Source organism: Mauremys mutica, chromosome 15 (assembly GCF_020497125.1).
Source record: "Mauremys mutica isolate MM-2020 ecotype Southern chromosome 15, ASM2049712v1, whole genome shotgun sequence".
Lineage (NCBI taxonomy): Eukaryota > Metazoa > Chordata > Testudines > Geoemydidae > Mauremys > Mauremys mutica.
Genome location: NC_059086.1, coordinates 10,317,305 through 10,342,421, shown reverse-complemented (window position 1 = coordinate 10,342,421; position 25,117 = coordinate 10,317,305). Strand labels below are relative to the sequence as shown.

Genomic DNA, 25,117 nt, shown 5'->3' with positions numbered 1-25,117 from the left:
CAGAAACAACGGCTCTGGATTGTCTGTAATCTGAATCGGCTCCCTAACTGCTCTGGTGCAGCAAACAGCTGCAAAATGTCCATATTTCGTGCAAATATTACCCCATGTGCCTCTGGCTGGACATGTATCAACTCTTGGGATAGGACCTTTTCCACACCTGACGTATGTAGTCTGTCCCTCTTAGCCTGGATATTCTCTCTCCCTGCCTCAGGCCTTTTACGGTAATGACCTTTAATACTCAAGTATCTGTTTATAGCTTCTAAGAGCTACACCAGAGTTTACAGCAAGATAAGGCAGCTGTGCCAAGCTCTCTAATGTAACCACTTTGAGCTGACGGGAGAGCTCTCCACTTGGCTTAACTACTCCAGCCCCGTAAGAGGCAGTAGCTACATCGGTGGGAAAGCTTCTTCTGCCCACATAGCGCTCTCCACACTGGTGCTTAGGTCGGTGTAACTTACATCACTCGGGGGGTGGGGGGTTTCACACCCCTAAGCGCCATAAGTTATACCACAGCAAGTGCTAGTGTAGACATAGCCTAAGCTAAGCCATAGCTAGTTTCCGGTTTATCAATTTGTTCCTGCCTTTTGTTCTGTTGTTTGACTAATTCAGACTGGTTTGCTATTTGAACAGCTGGAGCTAGAGTTAAATCTCTCTTCAGATGTAGCTGCTGTGAAATTTTTTTATCTGTTAGCCCACACAGGCTGGTTATTTCAACCTTTACATTCCTGAAATCACAGTTTTCACCCAATATATGTGGAGCTTTTATAAAACATTCAAAACTTTCCCCTGGTTCTTGAGTTCTCTGGTTGAAAGAAGCTTCTGCATAAGCCGCATTTCTCTGAAGTATGCATCAAACATAGCCAGACCCCTTTCATAGTCACCTTTGTGACTGTCTTCAGTAAAGTCAAAGGATTTAAAGATATGCTCTGCCTCCTTCCCATAGCCTACATTAAAGACGATACCTGCATGTCTCCAGTTTCCTTGTGCGGCTTGGCAGCAATGTGAAATCTTGTTTCCAGTCTGTCCATGGTGAAGTTTGTGAAAGCTGAAGTTCTCTGGGGCACTGAAGAGTGGCCTGGTGACGAGATCCTGCAACCTTTGTAGCTTTGTTCCTTCTGTTTATGTTCTTAATTTACTCCACACGCCATGTCCTGTTCCTCTGTACCAGACATGGACTGGTCACAGAGCTTGCTTTTACACACCACGATCCTTTAATGCTCTGCCAGGCATGGCTGATATCAGCTTAAAACAGGGGCAGGCAAACTTTTTGGCCTGAGGGCCACATCGGGTGGCGGAAATTGTATGGAGGGCCGGTAAGCAGAGGCTGTGCCTCCTCAAACAGCCAGACATGGCCCAGCCCCCGCCCCTATCTTCCCCCCCCTCCCCCCGCTTCTCACACCCTGACGGCCCCCCTGGAACCCCTTCCCCATCCACACACACACCCGCTCCCTCTCCCCTGACTGCCCCCGGAACCCCCACCCCTGACTGCCCCCTGCTGTCACATCCAACCCCTCCTCACATTCCTGACTGCCCCCCCGGCACCCCTGCCCCATCCAACCACCCCATTTCCCTGTCCCCTGATTGCCCCTGGAACCCCTGCCCCTGACTGCCCCCGCCACCTCATCCAACCCCACCCCTCCTTCCTGACTGCCCTCCGGGACTCCTGTCCCCAAGCAACCCCCCTGTTCCCTGCTCTCTGACCGCACCGACCCCTATCCACACCCCTGCCCCCTGCCCACCAGCCTGAGCTCCCCTGCCCTCTATCCAACGCCCCCCCTCCCCCGCTCCCTGCCCCCTTACTGTGCTGCCCGGAGCACTGGAGGCTGCTCACGCCACCGCGCAGCACAAAGCACCGGCTCAGGCTGGGATCTGCAGCTGCGCTGGCCCAGGAGCTCGCAGCCCCGCCACCCAGATCATTGCACTGCCGGCGGGGCGAGCTGAGGCTGCGGGGGAGGGGGAACAGCAGGGGAGGGGCCGGGGCAGGAGCTCAGGGGCTGGCAGGAGGGTCCCATGGGCCGGATGTGGCCTGCAGGCCGTAGTTTTCCCACCTCTGGCTTAAAAAAAGGTACTTTACACACATCACCACCTAGTGGCTGAGCAGCATAATACACTTTTGCATCCCATGACAGGGCTTGTGGGGCTGTCACACTCCAGGGTGGGGGGAGACTAGCCCCAGCCAGGCCTGAGGGGAGCAGGGTGTGTGGGCCCTTCAGAGGTGCAGGCAGTGTGAAAGCATGTGGCTCGGTTTGGAAGGGCTGGTGCAGTGTCACTGGTTCTGATGTTGTTCACCACGTCTTGTATTTTGCCAGCTACTTAGGGCTCATATGCACTGGAAACATTACAGTGTAGATGCTACCAATGCCGATGGGAGAGGTTCTCCCATTGGTGTAGGCAATCCACCTCCCTGAGAGTCAGTAACTAGGGTCACTGAAATATGACCTGCAGCTGAGACCTTTTCTCCCAGTGCATCAACAGATGGCAGGGGAGAGCTCACTCAGGCCACTGCTTACGTCAGCCAGTGTTTGGAGATCCCTGAAGTGTCCAGTCATAGAGATAGAGACTTACCTCATGTCTTTGCTTTCTTTCAGCTTCCATGACAGGACTCCCCATGGCAGGTAAATACGAACATAGGCAGAGGGTGCTGGGTGTGTGCAGGGTGCACATTTGTTAGCCAAAAGGGCTTGTTTCCCCCCGGAGCTTACCTAATTACACCAAGGAGGCACGGAGACCAGGAAGACAAGTACCATTTTCTTTATTGATCGGTCAGCTGAGCGGGTGCTCCTCTCGGCTAGTGCCAGAGAAAGAGACACACCCCACAAGCCCGAACGGGCCTTTTTATAATCAGTAACAAACAACTTAGCCTACATTTGTCTACGTCATTTGGTTGACCTGTAGAACCTGTACATGTATCTGTTAGGGGATAATTGGGTACGCAGGATACATATATCATTTTGTGGGGGCTACAAGAGACATACAGCTGTTGAGGATACATTTGTCATTCTGAAGGGGAAACGAGGTACATCTGTTGACGCTTTGTACTAAATATCTTGAAGACATGCATGGGAACACAGCTGCATACTCTTGGGGAGCCAACATATACTTGGGGAGCCAAACAAAACTGATAAGCGAAATACCTGACTTAGGTAGATACACGGTCTTCAGTCTAATGAGTTCTGTAAGCTTTCCAACACAGTTTGGACAAGCATAACATAACTTTGGTTTACTCAGGCCTAATACGGAAAGGCTTCATTAGCACTATGATTTTCCAACACGTTGCAGGGTGCAGCTCTGTGTGCAGCTATCTCATAAATATGGGGTGGGGAAGGGCAGAGTTAAGATTATTTAAACTAGTGGTTCAAATGTAGAACTGGAGACCGGGGTTCAAATCCTGTCTCTGCCAGACTCACCCTGTGGACTCAGCCTCACTACGTGCCTCAGTTCTCCCCACCAGTGAATTGTTAGCAAGGCAGACTGTCACCACAGGAGAGTGCTCAGTTCAGCACGGGGCTGGCCCTGTCTGTCTGGACGCTGTGGAATACAGAGGAGCCGAGTCAGCCCCAGTCAGGGCCAGTGGAGGCTTTGGGGGAGCAGAACTACAGCCCTGTGAGGCTGCTGCTGTTGGCTCTGGTCAGACAGGGGCATCGGGGCGCAAACGGGGAGGGAGCCCAGGCAGGGGCAAAGGACAATTTGGTCTCCTGACCAGTTTTGCCCTTTGCCCCTTGGCTGGGAGCCGCTCAGACTGAGGGCTGGCCTGGCCTGCACACACCTGTCCTGTCATGGAGGGGAATTAACCCCAGCAGCTCATTTCACATTTTGGGCATCAGAGAGCTGCAGTGGCTGCCACTTCCATTCACTACCAGCTTGGACCCAGGGCCCAGACGTGAAAGCCCAAGTGCCTGTTCCCCCACACCAGCCACTGCCCCAGCCTGAGCTGGGGTCAAATGGGAACTGGTGCCCTCCAGGGGAAAAGCCCCAGGTCTCCTTCCCCCAGTGTACTGTATCAGCTCATCCCCCTCACACAGACTGTACTGGAGCCTGCGTCCCCTGGAGAGAAATAACCTGTGTCCCATTCTCCATCCCACGAGTCAGCCATTCCCCCGTGCCTGGGGCTGGATCAGAGCTGCTGACCTCCCGAGAGGAACCCCCCAGTGTCCTATTCCCAGCCCCGCTGAGCCAGCCAGTCTGCCACACTGAAACTGAATGGGAGCCAGAGTAAATGGTAGGAGAAAAGCCCCATGTTCCTTTCCTCTAGCCCATCCCTGAGTGTTTATTCCCTTGGGGTGTTTGCAGACTCAGGCATCCCAGAACTAACTCAGCTCCGACTGGTGAATGGTTCGATTCGCTGCGCTGGGAGAGTTGAGGTGCTTCACAACCAGCAGTGGGGAACCGTGTGTGATGACAACTGGGATTTAACTGAGGCCAGAGTCGTGTGCAGGCAGCTGGGCTGTGGGATGGCGTTATCAGCCCCACGCGGGTCTCGGTTTGGACAGGGAACTGACCGTATCTGGCTGCATGAGGTAAACTGCACAGGGACAGAAGCTGCCCTCTCCGAATGCAGAGCTAGGCCTTGGGGAGAGCATAAATGTAACCATGTAGGAGATGCTGGTGTTGTGTGCTCAGGTAAGCCTCATGTCTTCTGTTACGGTGGGTGCTGCCGGGAGTGGATTGGGAAGCTTTCAGCTCAGTCCCTGCTTCCCCGTCTGATTTCCCGTGCCCCAGCATTGCGCTATGGGCCTGTACTGAAGGGAGCAGGTTGGGAATACAGTAGTGGGTGCAGTCTGGGCTCACCCCAGTCCTCCCGCTGGCTGACAAAAGGTCTGTGCTGCAGGGTATGGGGCTCTCTCCACACAGTCAGTGACACTCACAATTCCCCAGAGCTAAGCTAGGGCGCACGCGCTGCAGAGGGTGATGTGTGGGGTACCGTGAGAGGCCCTCTCCCCGCTCTGATCGCTCTGATCACCCACTCCTCCCTGGCACAATGGGGCGCTGGGTAAGCATAGATCCCAGCTGTGGGACTTGGTGTCAAACCGAGCTTGCAGCTGCTCCTGGGGACTACAAACCCAGGTCACGTTGTTGGGCTCCTAGCTCAACCATGCTGGATAATCTGCACCACAGATAATTACCCCTGAACCTGTAACGCCCCCCAAAGCTCTAACTGGATGAACATTTCCCCCTATTTCCTGTCATGCACAGTCACCATATTTCTGTGCCTCAGCTGCCCTGTCCCATCCCGAAGTGGCAGCATGTCAGTGGTGGGGACTGAGCCCTTGGCATGCAGTGGCTGTGGGAGGAGGCCAGTCACTCCCATCAGTGGTAGGTGATACAGTCATCAGCATCGCTTGTGATCAGCTGCACAGGAATCTTCTTGAGTGTTTATTGCATTTGCAAACTCCAACATTCCAGACCCAGGTCCTCTCCAGCTGGTGAACGGCCCCAATCGCTGCGCTGGGAGGGTCGAGGTGCTTCACAACCATCAGTGGGGAACCGTGTGTGATGATGGCTGGGACTTAACTGATGCTGGAGTCGTGTGCAGGCAGCTGGGCTGTGGGATGGCGTTATCAGCCCTAGCGGGGGCTCACTTTGGGAGAGGTTCTGACACCATCTGGATGGATGACGTTAACTGCACAGGGACAGAAGCTGCCCTCGCCGATTGCAGGGCTCGGCCTTGGGGAAACAATAATTGTCACCATGGAGAAGATGCTGGTGTTATTTGCTCAGGTAACCTGCCTCTCTCACGTATCTGGGGGTGCTGCCTGGAACAGGCTGGAAAGCTTTCAGGACAGTCCCTGCTCTCCTGTCTGAGCCAGTGCGGACTCCAGTGTCCCAGAGAGGTGCTTGGGGGTTGTCCCGGAACAGAAGGGGCCCCCCGCCGCCGAAGACCGGGCTGCCGAAGACCGGTCCCGCTCCCCCCCCGCCCGCCCCCGGCCCCGGCGGGTCCCGCTCCCCCCGCCCGCCCCCGGCCCTGGCCCCGGCGGGTCCCGTTCCCCCCGCCCGCCCCCGGCCGGTCCCGCTCCCCCGCCTGCGGCCCCGGCCCCGGCGGGTCCCGCTCCCCCGCCCGCCCCCGGCCAGTCCCGCTCCCCCACCCGCGGCCCCGGCCCCGCTCCCCCGCCCGCGGCCCCGGCCCGGCGGGTCCCACTCTCCGCCCCCCGGCCCCAGCCCCGGCCCCAGCCCCGGCCCCGGCGGGTCCCACTCCCCCCCCCGTACCCGAGCACCGTCTCCGGCGGGGCCTGAGCTTCGTCCCGCTCAGAGCCGCGTGGTGAGGGGGCGGGGCTGTGAGCTCCACGCCCAGCAGAGGCAGCTGCCCCGCCCCCTCCCCACGCCGCTCTGAGCGGGGCGGGGCTCAGGGGCTCAGCCGGAGGCTGAGGCTCCAGGAGAGGGGCGGAGGCGGGAGCCTCCACTCTTCTGTTGGGGGCCCCTCCGGAGCCCGGGGCCTGGGGCAAATTGCCCCCTTTCCCCCCCCCTCTGTGCGGCCCTGTTGCTGACCCCAGTGTCCTAGTGAGGTGCTGGGGGGCTGTGCTACAGGCGTCAGGAGCAAGGAACAGTAACTGGGCAAGGAAGCAGGAGTCAGGAACAAGAATCAGGAACTTGGGCAGGTCCCAGGGGTCTGGCCAGCAGCCGGCCTAGCAACTGGTTGTTCAGATAAGGGGTAAGACAAGACCAGGAATCTTTATACCTGGAGGTGTCCAATCAACAGCCTGCTGATAGTTACCTGACCATGATGAGTCAGCAAGTGTGGCCTCTGGTGGTGGGCCATTGACACTCTAGTTGGGCAATCTCGTAGGCCTAAGTTTCAGACCTGCACTATCTGAGAGAGACATAATTCTTCCCCACTTCCTGCCTAAACTACTAGGCCATCTTTCCGTAGCCTGTCTCTCGGCTGCACTGTTCCACCCAGAAGTAGTAGCATGTCTGTGGTGAGGAGTGAGCCCTTGATGGTCAGTCACTGTGTGCTGAGGCTGTTTAGACCTGTCAGTGGGAGGCGTTGCATTTCCCAGCATTGCTAGTGATAAGATGCACAGGAATCTCTCTGTCTACTCCCTTGGGGTGTTTGCAGACTCAGCCCTTCCACATCTGGCTCAGGTGCGATTGCTGAACAGCCCAAGTCGCTGTGCTGGGAGAGTCGAAGTGCTTCACAACCAGCTGTGGGGAACCGTGTGTGATGATGGCTGGGACTTACAGGACGCCGGAGTCGTGTGCAGGCAGCTGGGCTGTGGGACGGCGTTATCAGCCCCAGGAGGGGCTCGATTTGGACAAGGATCTGGGCCAATTTTGCTGGATGAGGTTAACTGCACAGGGACCGAAGCTGCCCTCTCCGAATGCAGGGCTAAGCCTTGGGGGGATCATAATTGTCACCACAGAGAAGATGCCGGTGTTGTGTGCTCAGGTAACTCTCCTTCATCATGCCCATGTGAAAAGCAGTTCGGGGATTCATTGGGGCGTTCTCCCCTCACAGTGAGTCCTGACCCTACTGCACAATCTGATGCAAAAGACTGTGCTGCAGGGAGTGGGGCTGGGCTCAGCGGAGGCTGCTCTCCCTGCAGATTTATGCGTAACCACAAGGCCCCAGGTCGCCTCTAAGGGCCTTGCTGCAGGGAGCAGGGTGGGGACCACAGGAGGGGGCTGCCCTCTCTCAGAGTCAGTGCTGATCCCAAAGCCTCCGCGTGGTGCTAGGGCACCGTGCTGCAGGCTGAGATGTATACGCCACCTCTGCTCACTCTGATCCCCCCACCCAACTACAGCACTGTGGGCGCTCTGTGACCAGTGAGTTCTAGTCAGACTCGCTTGGTGTCTTATTCTGACGAGATGGGAGGGAATAGCCTTGATGTGCTTAGACAGCTGCCATTTTTGTGTGCAGTGTAGTTGCAGCCATGTCAGTCCCAGGATACGAGAGAGACAAGATGGGTGAGGAAATGTCTTTTATTGGACCAACTTCTGTTGGTGAGAGAGACAAGCTTTCCAACCATACCAAGCCCAGACCTGAAGAAGAGCTCTGTGTGAGCTCCAAAGCTTGTCAGGAGAGGGGGTTGGGGTGCAGGTGGGGTGTGGGATGCAGCAGGGGGCTCAGCACAGGGGGTTGGGGTGCAGGATGCAGGAGGGGTTCGGAGTGCAGGCTCTGGCCTGGCACTGCTTACCTGGAGTGGCTTCGGCGTGCCAGCGGCGTGGCACCACTAAGGCAGGTTCCTTGCCTGCCCTGGGCCCACACCGCTCCCGGGAACGGGGAACTGTGGCCAATGGGAGCTTTGGGTGTGGAACCCACAGGCAAGGGCTGCGCACGGAGCCCTCAGACCCCCTACCCTCACCTCGCCGCTTCGAGGAGCAGCACGGTACCCACAGTGCCACTGGGGTGGCAATCCCACAGGCCGGATCCAAAGCCCTGAGAGGACGGATCCTGCCTGCAGGCCGTAGTTTGCCCACTACTGCTGTAGATTCCTGTAAGGCATTCGACTTTGTACTGCACGAGAACAATGCAAAATTGACATTGTACACGATAAATCAATTAAAAACTGGCCAACTTCCTGGTCTCAAAATGTAATTGTGAATGGGGACTCATCATCAGTCAAATGTCTTTGATTGGGGTCCTGCAGGATCACTTCTTGCCTCTACACTATTTAACAATTTTATCAAGAGACTGGAGGAAAACATAAAAACATCACTTAGAAAGTTTGCAGATGACACAAAATTTGAGAGACTGGTAAATAGTGAAGAGGACCGGTCACTGACACAGAGTGATCTCAATCACTAGGTAATCTGGGTGCAAGCAAACAAGATGCCTTTTAACATGACTGAATGTAAAATTATACATCTAAAAACACAGAATGCAGGCCGTACTTACAGGAGGGGGGACTCTTTCCTAGGAAGCAGTGACTCTGAGACAGATTTGGGGGTGGGGGGATGGATAATCATCTGAACAGGAGCTCCCAGTGTGACTCTGTGACCAAAATGGCTAATGCAGTCCTGGGATGCACACACAGGGGAATCTCGAGTAGCTGTAGAGAGGTTATTTTACCTCTGTAGTTGCTGCTGGTGCGAACGCTGCTGGAATCTTGTGTCCAGTTCTGGTGCCCACAATTCAATAAGGATGTTGATAAATTTAAGAAGGTTCAGCAAAGAGCCATGAGAATGATCAAAGGATTAGAAAACCTGCCTTGTGGTGATAGACCCAAGCAGCTCAGTCTGTTTAGTTTAACAAAGAGAAGGTGAAGGGGTCACTTGAGCACAGTCTGTAATTACCATCATGGGGAACAGAAATGTGATAATAAAGGACACTTCAATCTTACAGGCAAGTGATTAATAAGATCCAATGGCTGGAAGTTCAAGAGAGACAAATTTAGATGACAGATAAAGTGCAAATTTGTATCGATGAAGATTCATAGCTCTTGGAACATCTTATCAAGGGCTGTGGGGGATCCTCCCTCACTAGCAATTTTTAAATCAAGATTGGACGTTTCTGAAAGATCTGCCCTAGGAATTACCCTGGGGCAGATCTCTGGGCCATGCTATACAGGAGGTCAGACTAGGTGGTCACAGTGGGCACTTTGGGCCTTGGGACTCTCTGAATCCCGCTGATCACATTCAGTGTCAGGTGGAGCCTGCAGCCATTCCCAAGGAGTAGGGACCTTGGGTCACTTTGTCAAGCATCAGGCTCCTAAACCCATTGCCCTGGCCAATTAGCATCTTAGCTGATGAGCCATGAACCTTTAACATTTGGCACCGTTCTGACTAGCTGCAGAATTCTTCCCCCCGTCCTTCCTAAATAACTGGGCCAGATTTCTCTTCCCTGTTTCTCAGCTGCACCCACTGATCAGATGCACAGGAACCTCCCTGAGTGTTTATTCCCTTGGGGTGTTTGCAGGCTCAGGCATCTCAGAAGTGGCTCAGCTCCGACTGGTGAATGGTTCGAGTCGCTGCACTGGGAGAGTCGAGGTGCTTCACAACCAGCAGTGGGGAACCGTGTGTGATGACAGCTGGGACATAATTGATGCTCAAGTCGTGTGTAGGCAGCTGGGCTGTGGGACAGCGCTATCAGCACCAGGAGCGGGTCGATTTGGGCGAGGATCTGAGCATATCTGGCTGGACGATGTTCAGTGCAAAGGGACAGAAATTGGCCTTTCTGAATGCAGGGCTCGGCCTTGGGGAGACAATAACTGTCACCACGGAGAAGATGCCAGTGTTGTGTGCTCAGGTAACCCTCAGCCATCACTGTGCTGTTCCAGGGAGCAGGGTGGGAAGCTCATTACAGGGCATTGTCTCCTCACACCCATTACTAACCCCAGCATGGTGCTTAGGGCCTGTGCTTCAGGGAACAATATGGCGGTTCCAGTAGGGAGTGCTCTCCTCTCACACGCCCTGGTGACCCTAATTCCCCTGTGCAGATCTATAGGCCTGTGCTGCAGGGAGCGGCATGGGGGCTCAGTAGGGGGCACTCTCCCCTTGAAGTCAGTGCTTGCCCCTGCGCCCCAGTGCGGGGACGAGGGGCCTGTGCTGCAGGGAGGAGGGCTGGGTGTCAGTAGGGGGTGCTCTCCCCTGGCAGTTGTGCTGGTCCTAATGCCCCAGTGCGGTGCCATGGGCCCCTAGTATGAGGAAGCCTTGTCTGTGCCCGCTGGGGGACAGCTCTCCAACTCCCTCGGCCACAGGCCACACAAGCCATTTCCTCTAGGCCTCGTGGGGTGGCCTCTCTCCAGGTTGGCAATAGACACACTCCAGCCCCCAGCCCTCCGAGTGTCCCCCTTCAGCTCCCAGCCCATGTCCCAATGGGCATTCACAGCAGTCACAGATCTGCTGCTCCCAAAAGAACAGGAACACTGAAGGAACAGGGTCCCCAGCTGACCAGTTCCACCTCCAATCTCTGCCCCAATTGACACACATCCCTAGATCCCTTCATAGTCACACCAAGGACAAGTGATTTCACAGAGTGTAGAGATTCGAGGGGTAGCAAGGAGACGGGTTGGAAAGAAATGGTTCCATGGCCAATAAAATCATACCACGCTGACTAGAGCCTGGACTCACTGAACGAGATACTTTTCTGTCTGGTAGAGTAACGCTCACCCCACAGTCCTTCCAGAGTTTTACTCCAGGCTTGGCTGTGATCTCCTGTTCCTGAGATTAACGCTGTCAGCCACCTCATGGGTGAAAGGGAGCTCTTGTCCCCTCTCCTCTTTCTTTGTAGGTACAGACCATTGTCTCTTCCCAGAGGAGGTCTCTCTTCAGAGACTTATCCTGGGGGTCTTTATCCTTGTAAATTCTCAGGCCCCCACAGGTCCCAGACAGTGAATACAGCCTGTCTCCACGGCTGTGCTTTGTTCTATGTGATGATTGGCTCAGCCGAAGGGATTACCATGGCGCAGGTGACAAGCTTCACTTCAGCACTTCTAGAGCCTCATATTCCACATTTTACATCTCTCTTCAACTATGTCCTATCCAAACATCTTTCTTCCATTAGGTCGACCTCACATGCCACCTTTGGTGAGCTATTGTGCATATATCTCACCCAGGGGATCCTGGTATAAGTCTAAGTATCCCTGTGCCCTCTGCCAGTTGGCATTTAGTTATCCCTGGGCCAGACCCCTCTGCTGCACAAGGAGGAGCTGGGTAACTATAACTTCCACTAGCTGGATTTGGTGTCAATGGAGCCTGCAGCCGCTCACTCAAACTAAAAATCCAGGGCCAATTTCTCAAGAGTCCGGTTCCCAATCACCGTGTTCCGGCGGATTTGCATCTCAGGAAATTAGCCCTGAACCTGTAACTTCCCCAACAGCTGGACATAGGACACTTCCTGTCTTACACAGCCTAAATATTTCCCTGTCCTGTTTCTCAGTTGCCCTGTCCTACCCCAGAAGTGGCTGCATCTCAGTGGGGGGAGTCGTCTTCTTTTGCATATTTCACAAGTCGATATCTAGGTAACCCTTCTGCCAGGTGGAGTCGGCAGCGACCAGGGCTGGATTCAATATCTAGGATTCTAGGGGTTCTTTTCAGCAATACCACAGAACTTGCTCGAGCACCCACCCAGTAACCTGGGACAATTACACACCACCCCCTGTGTGCTTCTAGGAGGCGAAGCTTCCCCTCTTGGAAGCACAGAGTCTCAGGGCAGAAAAGAAACTTTTAAATAAAACCCAGCATTAACTTGGGAAAACACCGGAAATAGATAAAACCATGAGCAAAACACCTATCCCAGAGTACACTGGGCAGTGTCTTGCCTCAGCTTCTAGAGTCCAGCAACCAAAAGTTCCTTTAAGGTGCCGCTCCCTTCTTTCTCCACCGCACCCCACTCACAGTGGTTGTCCTTGGTTAGTGAAGACCCAGAGTTCAGAGGTGCACCTGTGTGAGTTCAGCTCCCACCATGGGGGCGGGGAGGGGAGCGCCTGGCTTGCTCTGCTGTCTGGGTGGTTGCTCTGGTGGCAGCTGCCCTGAGAGCCACTCACCACTCTGCTCACCCTCAGCTTCTGCTGCCCCCGGCCTCTCCGCTGTGACCTCTGCAGGTCGCTCTCCTGAAGCTCCACCCAGCTCTCAGTGACTGTCAGCTGCTAGTGGGGAACCCTCAGTGCTGAAGCAGGCTGGGCAGAAACACTGTCTGACAGTAGGTGATTTCAGCTCTAGTGATCACTGAAACCAAAAAACCTCCTAATGGAGCCTTAATTAACTGGGCAGATTGAACCATGGCTAAACCCCTTACACAGATCCCACATCCCTCAGCAGGAACACCCATCTCCACCCCCTCTCACTCTTGATAGGGGTCTGGTGTCTGAGCCCCCTGGTTAGTGAGTTCAGTTCAGTTGTGGGTGACCCCCTCAGTCAGGGCAGGCTAAGCACAGTTCTGCTGCCCTTTACTCAGACAATCAGGACAACAACATTTCACTACCCTGCATTCAAGTACTACAGTGATTTGTAACCCAGCACCAGCCAACACAGCTCTGTCTGCTGGATACCTGCTGGATACCTAGGTAGAATGGTTGCATTCATGTAAATAGTGTCTGGTCCTGAAGCTTTTTCCCCTCCCCAGCTCATCACTCGCTGTCAGGGGAGAGCTCATTCCAACCTTACTCACCTCTAGTTCAGGGATCGGCAACCTTTGGCACACGGCCCTTCAGGGAAATCCGCTGGCGGGCTGGGACGGTTTGTTTACCTGCAGCGTCCACAGGTTCGACGAATTGCAGCTCCCACTGGCTGCGGTTCGCCACTCCTGGCCAATGGGGGCTGTTGGAAGCGGTGGCCAGCACATCCCTCAATCCGTGCCACTTCCTGCAGCCCCCATATCAAAAGCTTTGTTAAATTCAAGGAATAACATGTTCACTGCTTTCCCTTCTTGCACACAGCCAGTTATCTTATCATAGAAGACAATTAGGTTAGTTAGGCATGACTTGTCCTTGGTGAATCCATGCTGACTGTTCCTGACCACTTTCCTCTTCTCAAAGTGCTTCAAAATTGATTCTTTGAGGACCTGCTTCATAATTTTTCCAGGACTGAGGCGAGGCTGACTGGCCTGTAGATCCCCAGATCCTCCTTCTTCACTTTTTTAAAGATGGGCACTACAGTAGCCTTTTTTCAGTCATCCGGGACCTCTCCTGATCGCCATGAGTTTTCAAAGATAATGGCCAATGGCTCTGCAATCACACCTGCCAATTTCTTTAGCACCTTGGGATGCAATGCATCCTGTCCCATGGACTTGAGCTCATCCAGCTTTTCTAAATAGTCCTGAACCACTTCTTTCTCCACAGAGGGCTGGTCACCGCCTCCCCATGCTGTGCTGCCCAGTGCAGCAGTCTGGGAGCTGGCCTTGTTCGTGACGAAAGAGACAAAAAAAGCATTGAGTACATTAGCTTTTTCCACATCCTCTTTCACTAGGTTGCCTCCCCCATTCATTAAGGGGCCCACACTTTCCCTGACCTTCTTCTTGTTGCTAACATACCTGTAGAAACCTTTCTTGTTACTCTTAACATCCCTTGCTAGCTTCAACTCCAACTGTGATTTGGCCTTCCTGATTTCACTCCCGCATGCTTGAGCAATATTTTGTACCTCTTCATGGTTATTTGTCCAATCTTCCACTTCTTGTAAGATTCTTTTTTGTGTTTAAAATCAGCAAGGATTTCACTGTTAAGCCAGCTTGGTCACCTGCCATATTTACTATTCTTACTACACATTGGAATCGTTTGTTTCTGGACTCTGGGTGATGTTTTCATAGAATCATAGAATCATAGAATCTCAGGGTTGGAAGGGACCTCAGGAGGTCATCTAGTCCAACCCCCTGCTCAAAGCAGGACCAAACCCAACTAAATCATCCCAGTCAGGGCTTTGTCAAGCCTGACCTTAAAAACCTCTAAGGAAGGAGATTCCACCACCTCCCTAGGTAACCCATTCCAGTGCTTCACCACCCTACTAGTGAAAAAGTTTTTCCTAATGTCCAGCCTAAACCTCTCCCTCTGCAACTTGAGACCATTACTCCTTGTTCTGTCATCTTCTACCACTGAGAACAGTCTAGATCCATCCTCTTTGGAACCCCCTTTCAGGTAGTTGAAAGCAGCTATCAAATCCCCCCTCATTCTTCTCTTCTGCACACTAAACTATCCCAGTTCCCTCAGCCTCTCCTCAGAAGTCATGTGCTCCAGCCCCCTAATCAGTTTTGTTGCTCTCCGCTAGACTCTTTCTAATTTATCCACATCCCTCTTCTAGTATGGGGCCAAAAACTGGACACATTACTCCAAATGAGGCCTCACCAGCGCTGAATAGAGGGGAATGATCACATCCCTCGATCTGCTGGAAATGCCCCTACTTATACAACCCAAAATGCCATTAGCCTTCTTGGCAACAAGGGCACACTGTTGACTCACATTCAGCTTTTCGTCCACTGTAACCCCTAGGTCCTTTTCTGCATAACTGCTGCCCAGACATTCGGTCCCTAGTCTGTAGCAGTGCATGGGATTCTTCCGTCCTAAGTGCAGGACTCTGCACTTGTCCTTGTTGAACCTCATCATATTTCTTTTGGCCCAATCCTCTAATTTGTCTAGGTCCCTCTGTATCCTATCCCTACCCTCCTGCGTATCAACCACTCCTCCCAGTTTAGTGTCATCTGCAAACTTGCTAAGGGTGCAGTCGACACCATCCTCCAGATCGTTAATGAAGATATTGAACAAAACCGGCCCCAGCACCGATCTTTGGGGCACTCCACTTGATACCGGCTGCCAACTAGACATGGAACCATTGATCACTACCCGTTGAGCCCGACCATCTAGCCAGTTTTCTATCCACCTTACCGTCCATTCATCCAGCCCATACTTCTTTAACTTGCTGGCAAGAATATTGTGGGAGACTGTATCAAAAGCTTTGCTAAAGTCCAGAAATAGCACATCCACTGCTTTCCCCTCATCCACAGAGCTGGTTATCTCATCATAGAAGGCAATTAGGTTAGTCAGGCATGACTTGCCCTTGGTGAATCCATGCTGACTGTTCCTGATCAATTTCCCCTCCTTTAAGTGGTTCAAGGAGCTATGGAGCCAATACATGTAAATTCAATGCTGATGTTAGGCTAAGGCAACCATTAATAACTGGGGTGACTGTGTTCAGCTGCCAATCACCAAGATGCTTATGCCAGAATCTGCCCCGCAGCACTGCACAGTATTGCACTGAAGTGAATACCAGCACCAGGAGTGAGGGTGTAAATTTCCTCTTCAGGAGGTTCCTGCCAGCTGTACGGGGATAATCTTTTTAAGTGCTCTAGTGGAAGCAGTAGGTCAGACTGCCGTCCAATCTGCCTAACTAGGTGACACCTGGCTGGGAGGGGAATGAACAGACTTCAACATTACCCAAGTGATTAGCCTGCTCAGTGGTGGGGAGCCCTTGACAGGCAGTTGCTGTGTGCAGAGACTGGTCAGACCCATCAGCGGGAGGCGCTCCGTTCCCCAGTGACACGAGAGATCAGAGGCCCAGGAACCTCCCTGAGTGTTTATTCCCTTGGGTGTTTGCAGACACCGACATCTCCGAAGTGACTCAGCTGCAACTGGTGAATGGTTCGAGTCACTGCGCTGGGAGAGTCGAGGTGTTTCATAACAAGAAGTGGGGAACTGTGTGTAATGACAGCTGGGACCTACAGGATGCTGCAGTCGTGTGCAGGCAGCTGGGCTGTGGGACGGCCTTATCAACCCCCACTGGAGCTCACTTTGGGCGAGGATCTGACCATATCTGGCTGGGTAATGTCAACTGCACAGGGACAGAAGCTGCCCTCTCCCAATGCAGGGCTAGGCCCTGGGGAGACAGTAACTGCACCCATGAAGAAGATGCCGGTGTTGTGTGCTCAGGTAACCCTCCTCCATCACTTCACTGTGGGTGGTGCAGGGATCGGGTGGGAAGCTTTCAGCACAGTCTCAGCTCCCCTGTCTGAGTCAGTGCTGACCCCAGTGCCCCAGCATGGGGCTAAGGGCCTGTACTGCAGGGAGCCCGTTGGGGATCACAGAAAATGTTGCTCTTCCCATGGTGTCAGCACTGACCCCATTTCCCCACACAGTTCTACAGGCCTGTGCTGCAGGGAGCGGGCTGGGGGCTCAGTAGGGGGCGCTCTCCCCTCGCAGTCAGTGCTGAGCCCATTGCCCCAGCACAGCACTCAGGGCCTGCGCTGCAGGGAGCAGTACGTGCACCTCAGTGAGAGACCCTCCCTGTCGCTGATCGCTCTGATCCCCCTGTCCCACCACAGCACAATGGGGCTCTGGGTAACCGTAGATTCCATTTGTGGGATTTGGGGTTGAATGGATCCTGCAGCAACTCAGGGATCCCTTTATGAAGTGTGGGGTTCCTATCCCCGTCACTCCGGGTGATTTAAATCTCAACTAATTTGCCTGAACCTGTAACATCCCCCACAGCTGTGTCTGGAGACAGGGTTCTTCCTCACTCCCTCTCCTACACAGCCCATGAATTTCTGTGTCCTGACTCTCAGCTGCCTTGTTCCACCCCAGAGGTGGCTGCATATCAGAGGTGGGGAGTGAGTCCTTGACAGGCAGGCACTCTGTTTAGAGGCTGTTCAGATCTGTCAGTGGGAGGTGCTAAGTTCCCCAGCATTAGTAGCAATCAGATGTACAGGAACCTACCTGAGAGTTTATTCCATTGGGGTATTTGCAGACTCAGGCATTTCAGAGCAGACTTCGCTCCGTCTGGTGAACGGCCTGAGTCGCTGCACTGGGAGAGTCGAGGTGCTTCACAACCAGCAATGGGGAACCGTGTGTGATGACAGCTGGGATTTAACTGATGCTGGAGTCGTGTGCAGGCAGCTCGGCTGTGGGACGGCGTTATCAGCCCCAGGCGCGGCTCACTTTGGGCGAGGATCTGACCCCATCTGGCTGGATGCCGTTCACTGCACAGGGACAGAAGCTGCCCTCTCCGATTGCAGGGCTCGGCCTTGGGGAGACAATAACTGTAACCACGGAGAAGATGCCGGTGTTGTGTGCTCAGGTAACCCTCCTCCATCCCGGTGGATGCTGCAGGGAGTGGGGGAGGAGATCAGTAGGGGGCGGTCAGTTCAGAGCCCAATGTAACAGCACTGTGCTAGGGGCCTGTGCTGCAGGGGCAGCGTGTGGGCTCCTGAGGGACTGCTCTGCCCTTGCAGTCAGTGCTGACCCCCATGTGGGTGAAGGGACTGTGCTTTAGGGAGCAGTTTGGGGACCACACAAGTGGCCTTTCCCCCTGCAGTTAGTGCTGACCCCAGTGTTCCAGGGTGGTGACGGCTGTAGGAGGCAGGGTGGTGGTTTCAATAATAATGCCCTCCCCTTGCAGGCAGGGCTGGCCCCAGTACAGCACTTAGGGCCTGCGCTGCAGGGAGCAGTACATGCACTTCAGTGAGAGACCCTCCCCATCACTGATCACTCTGATCCCCCTGCCCCACTACAGCACAATGGGGCGCAGGGTAACCGTAAATCCCATGTGCGATTTGGGGTTGAATGGAGCCTTCAGCTGCTCAGGGGCAGTAGAGACCTGGGACCCCTTTATGAAGTGTGGGGCTTCTCCCCCACACACTCTGGGTGATTTCCATGTCAGCTAATTACCGTTGAACCTGTAATATCCCCAAAGCTGTGACTGTTGACAGGGTTCTTCCTCACTCCCTCTCCTGCACAGCCCATGAGTTTCTGGGCCTGGTCTCTCAGCTGCCCTGTCCTACTCCAGAGGTGGCTGAATGTCAGTGGTGGGGAGTGAACCCCTGACAGGCAGTTGCACAGGCTGTTCACAGCCATTAATGGGAGGTACTACTTTCCCCAGGGTCACTAGTGATCAGATGCAGTGAGTGTTTATTTCCTTGGGGCATTTGCAGACTCTGGCATTTCAGAGCAGACTCAGCTCCGACTGTTGAACGGCCCGAATCACTGCACTGGGAGAGTCGAGGTGCTTCACAGCCAGCTGTGGGGAACCGTGTGTGATGACAGCTGGGATTTCGCTGAGGCCAGAGTTGTGTGCAGGCAGCTGGGCTGTGGGCCGGCATTATCAGCCCCAGGAGGGGCTCGATTTGGACGAGGCACTGATCCCATCTGGCTGGATAACCTTCACTGCACAGGGACAGAAGCTGCCCTCTCCGACTGCAGGGCTCAGCCTTGGGGAGACCATAACTGTAACCACGGAAAAGATGCCAGTGTTGTGTGCTCAGGTAACCCTCCTCCATCACTGTGGGTGTTGTGGGAAGCAGGATGGGGGCTCAGTAGTGGGCACTCTCCCCTCTCACTCAGTGCTGATCCCAGTGCCCCAGCACAGCACTTAGGGCCTGCGCTGCAGGGAGCAGTACGTGCGCCTCAGTGAGAGACCCTCCCCGTCACTGATCGCTCTGATCCCCCTGCTCCATTACAGCACAATGGGGCGCAGGGTAACTGTAGATCCCCTTTGTGGGATTTGGGGTCAAATGGAGCCTGCAGCCGCTCAGAGGCAATATAAACCCTGGGTCCCTTTATGAAGTGTGGGGCTCCTACCCCATTATAGTGATTTTAATCTCAGCTAATTACCCCCAACCTGTAACATCCCCCACTGCTGTGACTGGAGACACGGTTCTTCCTCACACCCTCTCCTACGCAGCCCATGAGTTTCTGTGCCTGTTCTCTCAGCTGCCTTGTTCCATCCCAGAGGTGGCTGCATGTCAGGGGTGGGGCATGAGTCCTTGACAGGCAGGTGCTGTGTTTAGAGGCTGTTCAGACCTGTCAGCGGGAGGCGGTAAGTTCCCCAGCGTCACTAGTGATCAGAGGTTCAGGATCTCTCTGAGTCATTATTCCCTTGGGGTATTTGCAGGCTCAGTCAGTCTAGGTTTTGATCCACTCCAACTGGTGACTGGCCCAAATCTCTGTGCTGGGAGAGTTGAGGTGCTTCACAATCAGCAGGGGGGAACCATATGTGATGATAACTGGCAGTTACCTGACACTGCCGTCCTGTGCAGGCAGCTGGGCTGTGGGACGGCATTATCAGCCCTGGCAGAGCTTGATTTTGGTGAGGGTCCGATCCCATCTGACTGGATGATGTTCAATGCACAGAATCAGAAGCTTCCCTCAGTGAATGCAGGGCTAAGCCTTGGGGAAACCATAACTTTCCCCACAGAAAAGATGCCGGTGTTATGTGCTCAGGTAACCCACATCCGTCACCATGGTGCAGGGAGTGGGAGGGGGACTCAGCAGGGGGCACTCTGCCAGGGCCGCCCAGAGGATTCCGGAGGTCCGGGGTCTTCGGCGGCGGGGGGGCCCCGCTTCAGTAGTAATTCGGCGGCGGGGGGGCCCTTCCGTTCCGGGACCCGCCGCCGAAGTGCCCCGAAGCGGGCCCGCCGTGGGTCTTCGGGGCACTTCAGCGGCGGGTCCCGGAACGGAAGGGCCCCCCGCTGCCAAATTACCGCTGAAGACCCAGTGGCGGGTCCCGCTTCTGCGATAATTCACCGGCGGGGAGTCCTTCCGCCCTGGAGCGGAATGACCTCCCCCCCCTCCCCCGCCGGCGAAGACGGGAGAGGAAGAGTTTTCCGGGCCCCCTGGAGTGAGTGAAGGACCCCACTCCAGGGGCCCCGAAAAACACTCGTGGGGGCCCCTGCGGGACCTGGGGCCTGGGGCAAATTGCCCCTCTTGCCCCCCCCTCTGGGCGGCCGTGCACTCTGCCCTCATAGTCAGTGCTGGCCCCAACACTCCAGTGTGGTGCTAAGGGCCTGTGCTGCAGGGAGCAGCTCAGGGACTACCATGAGGGCTGGATGTCAGTGGTGGTGATTCAGCCCGGGACAGGCAATCGCTGTGTGTGGAGCCCATTCAGACTCCTCAGTGCTATGTTCCCCAGCGTCTCTAGCAATCAGAGGCACAGAAATCTCTCAGAGTGTGTATTCCCTTGGATGTTTGAAGACTCAGGCATCTCAGAAGTGTCTTTGCTCCAGCTAGTGAATGGCCACACTCGTTGCACTGGGAGAGTCGAGGTTTTTCATAACCAGAAGTGAGGAACTGGGTGTGATGGCAACTGGGACTTACATGATGCTGGAGGTGTGTGCTGAGCAGTGAGACGCCATTAAGAGCGCCACATGGGACTTGGTTTGGATGTGGATCTAACTGTCCCTGGCTGGATGATGTTAACTGCACAGGGACAGAAGCTGCCATCTCCAAATGCAGGGCTAGGCCTTGGAGAGACCCTAACTTCAATTATGCAGAAGATGCCAGTGTTGTGTGCTCAGAGCCGGCTCTAGACCCCAGCGCGCCAAGCACACGCGTGGCGGCATTTTGCCAGCAGGGCGGCAGGCGGCTCCGCCGGACCTTCCGCAGTCATACCTGTGGAAGCTCCACCGGAGCCGCGGACCAGCTGCAAGAGGTCCCGCGAAGTCGCGGGACCGGCGCCCGGCAGCGCGCCCCCTGCGGCATGCTGCCCTGCTTGGGGCGGCCAAATTCTTAGAGCCGCCCCTGTGTGTGCTCAGGTAACCCTCCTCCATCACTGTGGGTGTTGTGCGAAGCAGGATGGGGGCTCAGTAGGGAGCGCTCTCCTCTTGCAGTCAGTGCTGTCCCCAGTGCCCCAGCACAGCACTTAGGGCCTGCGCTGCAGGGAGCAGTACGTGCGCCTCTGTGAGAGACCCTCCCCATCACTGATCGCTCTAATCCCCCTGCCCCACTACAGCACAATGGGGCGCAGGGTAACTGTAGATCCCATTTCTGGGATTTGGGGTCAAATGGAGCCTGCAACCGCTCAGAGGCAATATAAACCCTTGGTCCCTTTATGAAGTGTGGGGCTCTTACCCCATTATAGTGATTTTAATCTCAGCTAATTACCCCGAACCTGTAACATCCCCCACTGCTGTGACTGGAGACGGGGTTCTTCCTCACTTCCTCTCCTACACAGCCTGCGTGTTTTCATGGCCTGTCTCTCAGCTGCCCCTTCACACCCCAGAGGTCGCTGTATATTAGTAGTGGGGAATGAACCTGTGTCAGGCAATTGTAGAGACTGATCAGATCTGAGGTGCTATGTTCCCCAATGTCACTAGTGATCAGAGACAAAGGAATTTCCCTGAGTGTTTATTCCCTTGGCATATTTGCAGACTCATCCGTTCCAGAGCGGGCTCCAATCCGACTGGTTGATGGTTCTAGTCGCTGCACTGGGAGAGTCGAGGTGTTTCACAACCAGCAGTGGGGAACCGTGTGTGATGACAGCTGGGACATAACAGATGCTGGAGTTGTGTGCAGGCAGCTGGGCTGTGGGACGGCGCTATCAGCCCTAGCGGGGGCTCACTTTGGGCAAGGATCTGACCGTATCTGGCTGGATGATGTTCAGTGCACAGGGACAGAAGCTGCCCTCGCCGAATGCAGGGTTCGGCCTTGGGGAGACAATAACTGTCACCATAGAGAAGATGCTGGTGTTGTGTGCTCAGGTAACCCTCTTCCATCACGTCACTGTGGGTGGTGCTGAGAATCTTTCAGCACAGACCCAGCTCTCCTGTCTGAGTCAGCACTGACCCCAGTGCCTCAGCATGGTGCTAAGGACCTGTACTGCAGGGATCCAGCTCGGGGTCACAGTAAGTGTCTCTCTTCCCGTGGTATCAGTGCTGATCCCATTTCCCTTGCCTGTGCTGCAGGGAGTAGGGTGGGGGCTCAGTAGGGGACACTCTCCCCTCACAGTCAGTGCTGAGCACAGTGCCCCAGCACAGCACTTAGGGCCTGCACTGCAGGGAGCAGTACGTGCGCCTCCGTGAGAGACCCTCCGCATCGCTGATCGCTCTGATCCCCCTGCCCCACTACAGCACAATGGGGCGCTGGGTAACCGTAGATCCCATTTGCAGGATTTGGGGTTGAATGGAGTCTGCAGCCACTCAGAGGTAATAGAAACCCGGGATCCCTTTATGAAGTGTGGGGCTCCTCCCCCCGTCATTCCGGGTGATTTCCATCTCAGCTAACTACTCCTGAACCTGTAACTTCCCCTAGAGCTGTGACTGGAGACACGGTTCTTCCTCACTCCCTCTCCTACGCAGCCCATGAGTTTCTGTGCCTGTTCTCTCAGCTGCCCTGTTCCATCCCACAGGTGGCTGCATGTCAGGGGTGGGGAGTGAGTCCTTGATAGGCAGGTGCTGTGTTTAGAGGCTGTTCAGACCTGTCAGCGGGAGGCGGTAAGTTCCCCAGCGTCACTAGTGATCAGAGGCTCAGGAATCTCTGAGTCATTATTCCCTTGGGGTTTTTGCAGGCTCAGTCAGTCTAGGTTTTGATCCACTCCAATTGGTGAATGGCCCAAATCTCTGTGCTGGGAGAGCTGAGGTGCTTCACAATCAGCAGTGGGGAACCGTATGTGATGATAACTGGCTGTTACCTGACACTGCCGTCCTGTGCAGGCAGCTGGGCTGTGGAATGGGGTTACCAGCCCTGGCAGAGCTTGATTTTCGTGAGGGTCTGATTCCATCTGACTGGATGATGTTCACTGCAGAGCATCAGAAGCTTCCCTCAGTGAATGCAGGGCTAAGCCTTGGGGAAACCATAACTTTCACCACAGAAAAGATGCCGGTGTTATGTGCTCAGGTAACCCACATCCGTCACCATGGTGCAGGGAGTGGGAGGGGGACTCAGCAGGGGGCACTCTGCCCTCACAGTCAGTGCTGACCCCGACACTCCAGTGTGGTGCTAAGGGCCTGTGCTGCAGGGAGCAGCTCAGGGACTACCATGAGGACTGGATGTCAGTGGTGGTGATTCAGCCCGGGACAGGCAATCGCTGTGTGTGGAGCCCATTCAGACTCCTCAGTGCTATGTACCCCAGCGTCTCTAGCAATCAGAGGCACAGAAGTCTCTGAGAGTGTTTATTCTCTTCGGTGTTTGAAGATTCAGGCATCTCAGAAGTGTCTTTGCTCCAGCTAGTGAATGGCCACACTCGTTGCACTGGGAGAGTTGAGGTGTTTCATAACCAGTAGTGAGGAACTGGGTGTGATGGCAACTGGGACTTACATGATGCTGGAGTTGTGTGCTGAGCAGTGGGACGCCATTATCAGCGCCACATGGGGCTTGGTTTGGATGTAGATCTAACTGTCCCTGGCTGGATGATGTTCAGTGCACAGGGACAGAAGCTGCCCTCGCCGAATGCAGGGCTCTGCCTTGGGGAGACAATAACTGTCACCATGGAGAAGATGCCGGTGTTGTGTGCTCAGGTAACCCTCTTCCATCACGTCACTGTGGTTGCTGCAAGGGAAGTTTTCAGCACAGACCCAGCTCTCCTGTCTGAGTCAGCACTGACCCCAGTGCCCCAGCATGGCGCTAAGGGCCTGTACTGCAGGGATCCAGCTCGGGGTCACAGTAAGTGTCTCTCTTCCCGTGGTATCAGTGCTGACCCCATTTCCCTTGCCTGTGCTGCAGAGAGTAGGGTCGGGGCTCAGTAGGGGCCGATCTTCCCTCGCAGTCAGTGCTGAGCCCAGTGCCCCAGCACAGCACTTAGGGCCTGCGCTGCAGGGAGCAGTACGTGCGCCTCAGTGAGAGACCCTCCCCGTCGCTGATCGCTCTGATCCCCCTGCCCCACTACAGCACAATGGGGCGCAGGGTAACTGTAGATCCCCTTTGTTGTATTTGGGGTAAAATGGAGCCTGCAGCCGCTCAGAGGCAATATAAACCCTGGGTCCCTTTATGAAGTGTGGGGCTCCTACCCCATCATAGTGATTTTAATCTCAGCTAATTACCCCGAACCTGTAACATCCCCCACTGCTGTGACTGGAGACACGGTTCTTCCTCACTTCCCTTCCTACACAGCCTGTGTGTTTTCATGGCCTGTCTCTCAGCTGCCCCTTCACACCCCAGATATTGCTGTTTATTAGTAGGGGGGAATGAACCTATGTCAGGCAATTGTTGAGACTGATCAGATCTGAGGTGCTATGTTCCCCAATGTCACTAGTGATCAGAGGCAAAGGAATTTCCCTGAGTGTTTATTCCCTTGGCACATTTGCAGACTCATCCGTTCCAGAGCGGGATTCAGTCCGACTGGTTGATGGTTCGAGTCGCTGCTCTGGGAGAGTCGAGGTGTTTCACAACCAGCAGTGGGGAACCGTGTGTCATGACAGCTGGGACATAACAGATGCTGAAGTTGTGTGCAGGCAGCTGGGCTGTGGGACGGCGTTATCAGCTCTAACGGGGGCTCACTTTGGACAACAATCTGACCCCATCTGGCTGGATGATGTTCAGTGCACAGGGACAGAAGCTGCCCTCGCCGAATGCAGGGCTCTGCCTTGGGGAGACAATAACTGTCACCATGGAGAAGATGCCGGTGTTGTGTGCTCAGGTAACCCTCTTCCATCACGTCACTGTGGGTGCTGCTGGGAAGTTTTCAGCACAGACCCAGCTCTCCTGTCTGAGTCAGAACTGACCCCAGTGCCCCAGCATGGTGCTAAGGGCCTGTACTGTAGGGATCCAGCTCGGGGTCACAGTAAGTGTCTCTCTTCCCGTGGTATCAGTGCTGACCCCATTTCCCTTGCCTGTACTGCAGAGAGTAGGGTCGGGGCTCAGTAGGGGCCGATCTTCCCTCGCAGTCAGTGCTGAGCCCAGTGCCCCAGCACAGCACTTAGGGCCTGCGCTGCAGGGAGCAGTACGTGCACCTCTGTGAGAGACCCTCCCCGTCGCTGATCGCTCTGATCCCCCTGTCCTGCTACAGCACAATGGGGCGCTGGGGAACCGTAGATCCCCTTTGCAGGATTTGG

At 54.8% G+C, this 25,117-nt stretch overlaps 1 protein-coding gene across 3 annotated transcripts in view; it reads left to right on the top strand.

Moving 5' to 3' along the window:
- The window catches only part of LOC123350250 (deleted in malignant brain tumors 1 protein-like), a 52,270-nt gene that overhangs the window by 5,765 nt on the left and 21,388 nt on the right, over positions 1-25,117 (top strand). The window contains exons 2-12 of one of the 3 annotated variants that reach the window (XM_044988738.1): positions 2,589-2,615; positions 4,291-4,620; positions 5,194-5,313; positions 5,404-5,718; positions 7,055-7,384; positions 9,854-10,183; positions 15,960-16,289; positions 17,104-17,433; positions 18,287-18,616; positions 21,500-21,829; positions 24,373-24,702. In XM_044988738.1, the coding sequence (XP_044844673.1) occupies positions 2,589-2,615; positions 4,291-4,620; positions 5,194-5,313; positions 5,404-5,718; positions 7,055-7,384; positions 9,854-10,183; positions 15,960-16,289; positions 17,104-17,433; positions 18,287-18,616; positions 21,500-21,829; positions 24,373-24,702 (3,102 nt within the window). Of the gene's footprint in view, positions 1-2,588; positions 2,616-4,290; positions 4,621-5,193; positions 5,314-5,403; positions 5,719-7,054; positions 7,385-9,853; positions 10,184-15,959; positions 16,290-17,103; positions 17,434-18,286; positions 18,617-21,499; positions 21,830-24,372; positions 24,703-25,117 lie in introns of those variants that run through there. The other 2 variants (XM_044988739.1, XM_044988740.1) reach the window with 2 other exon arrangements.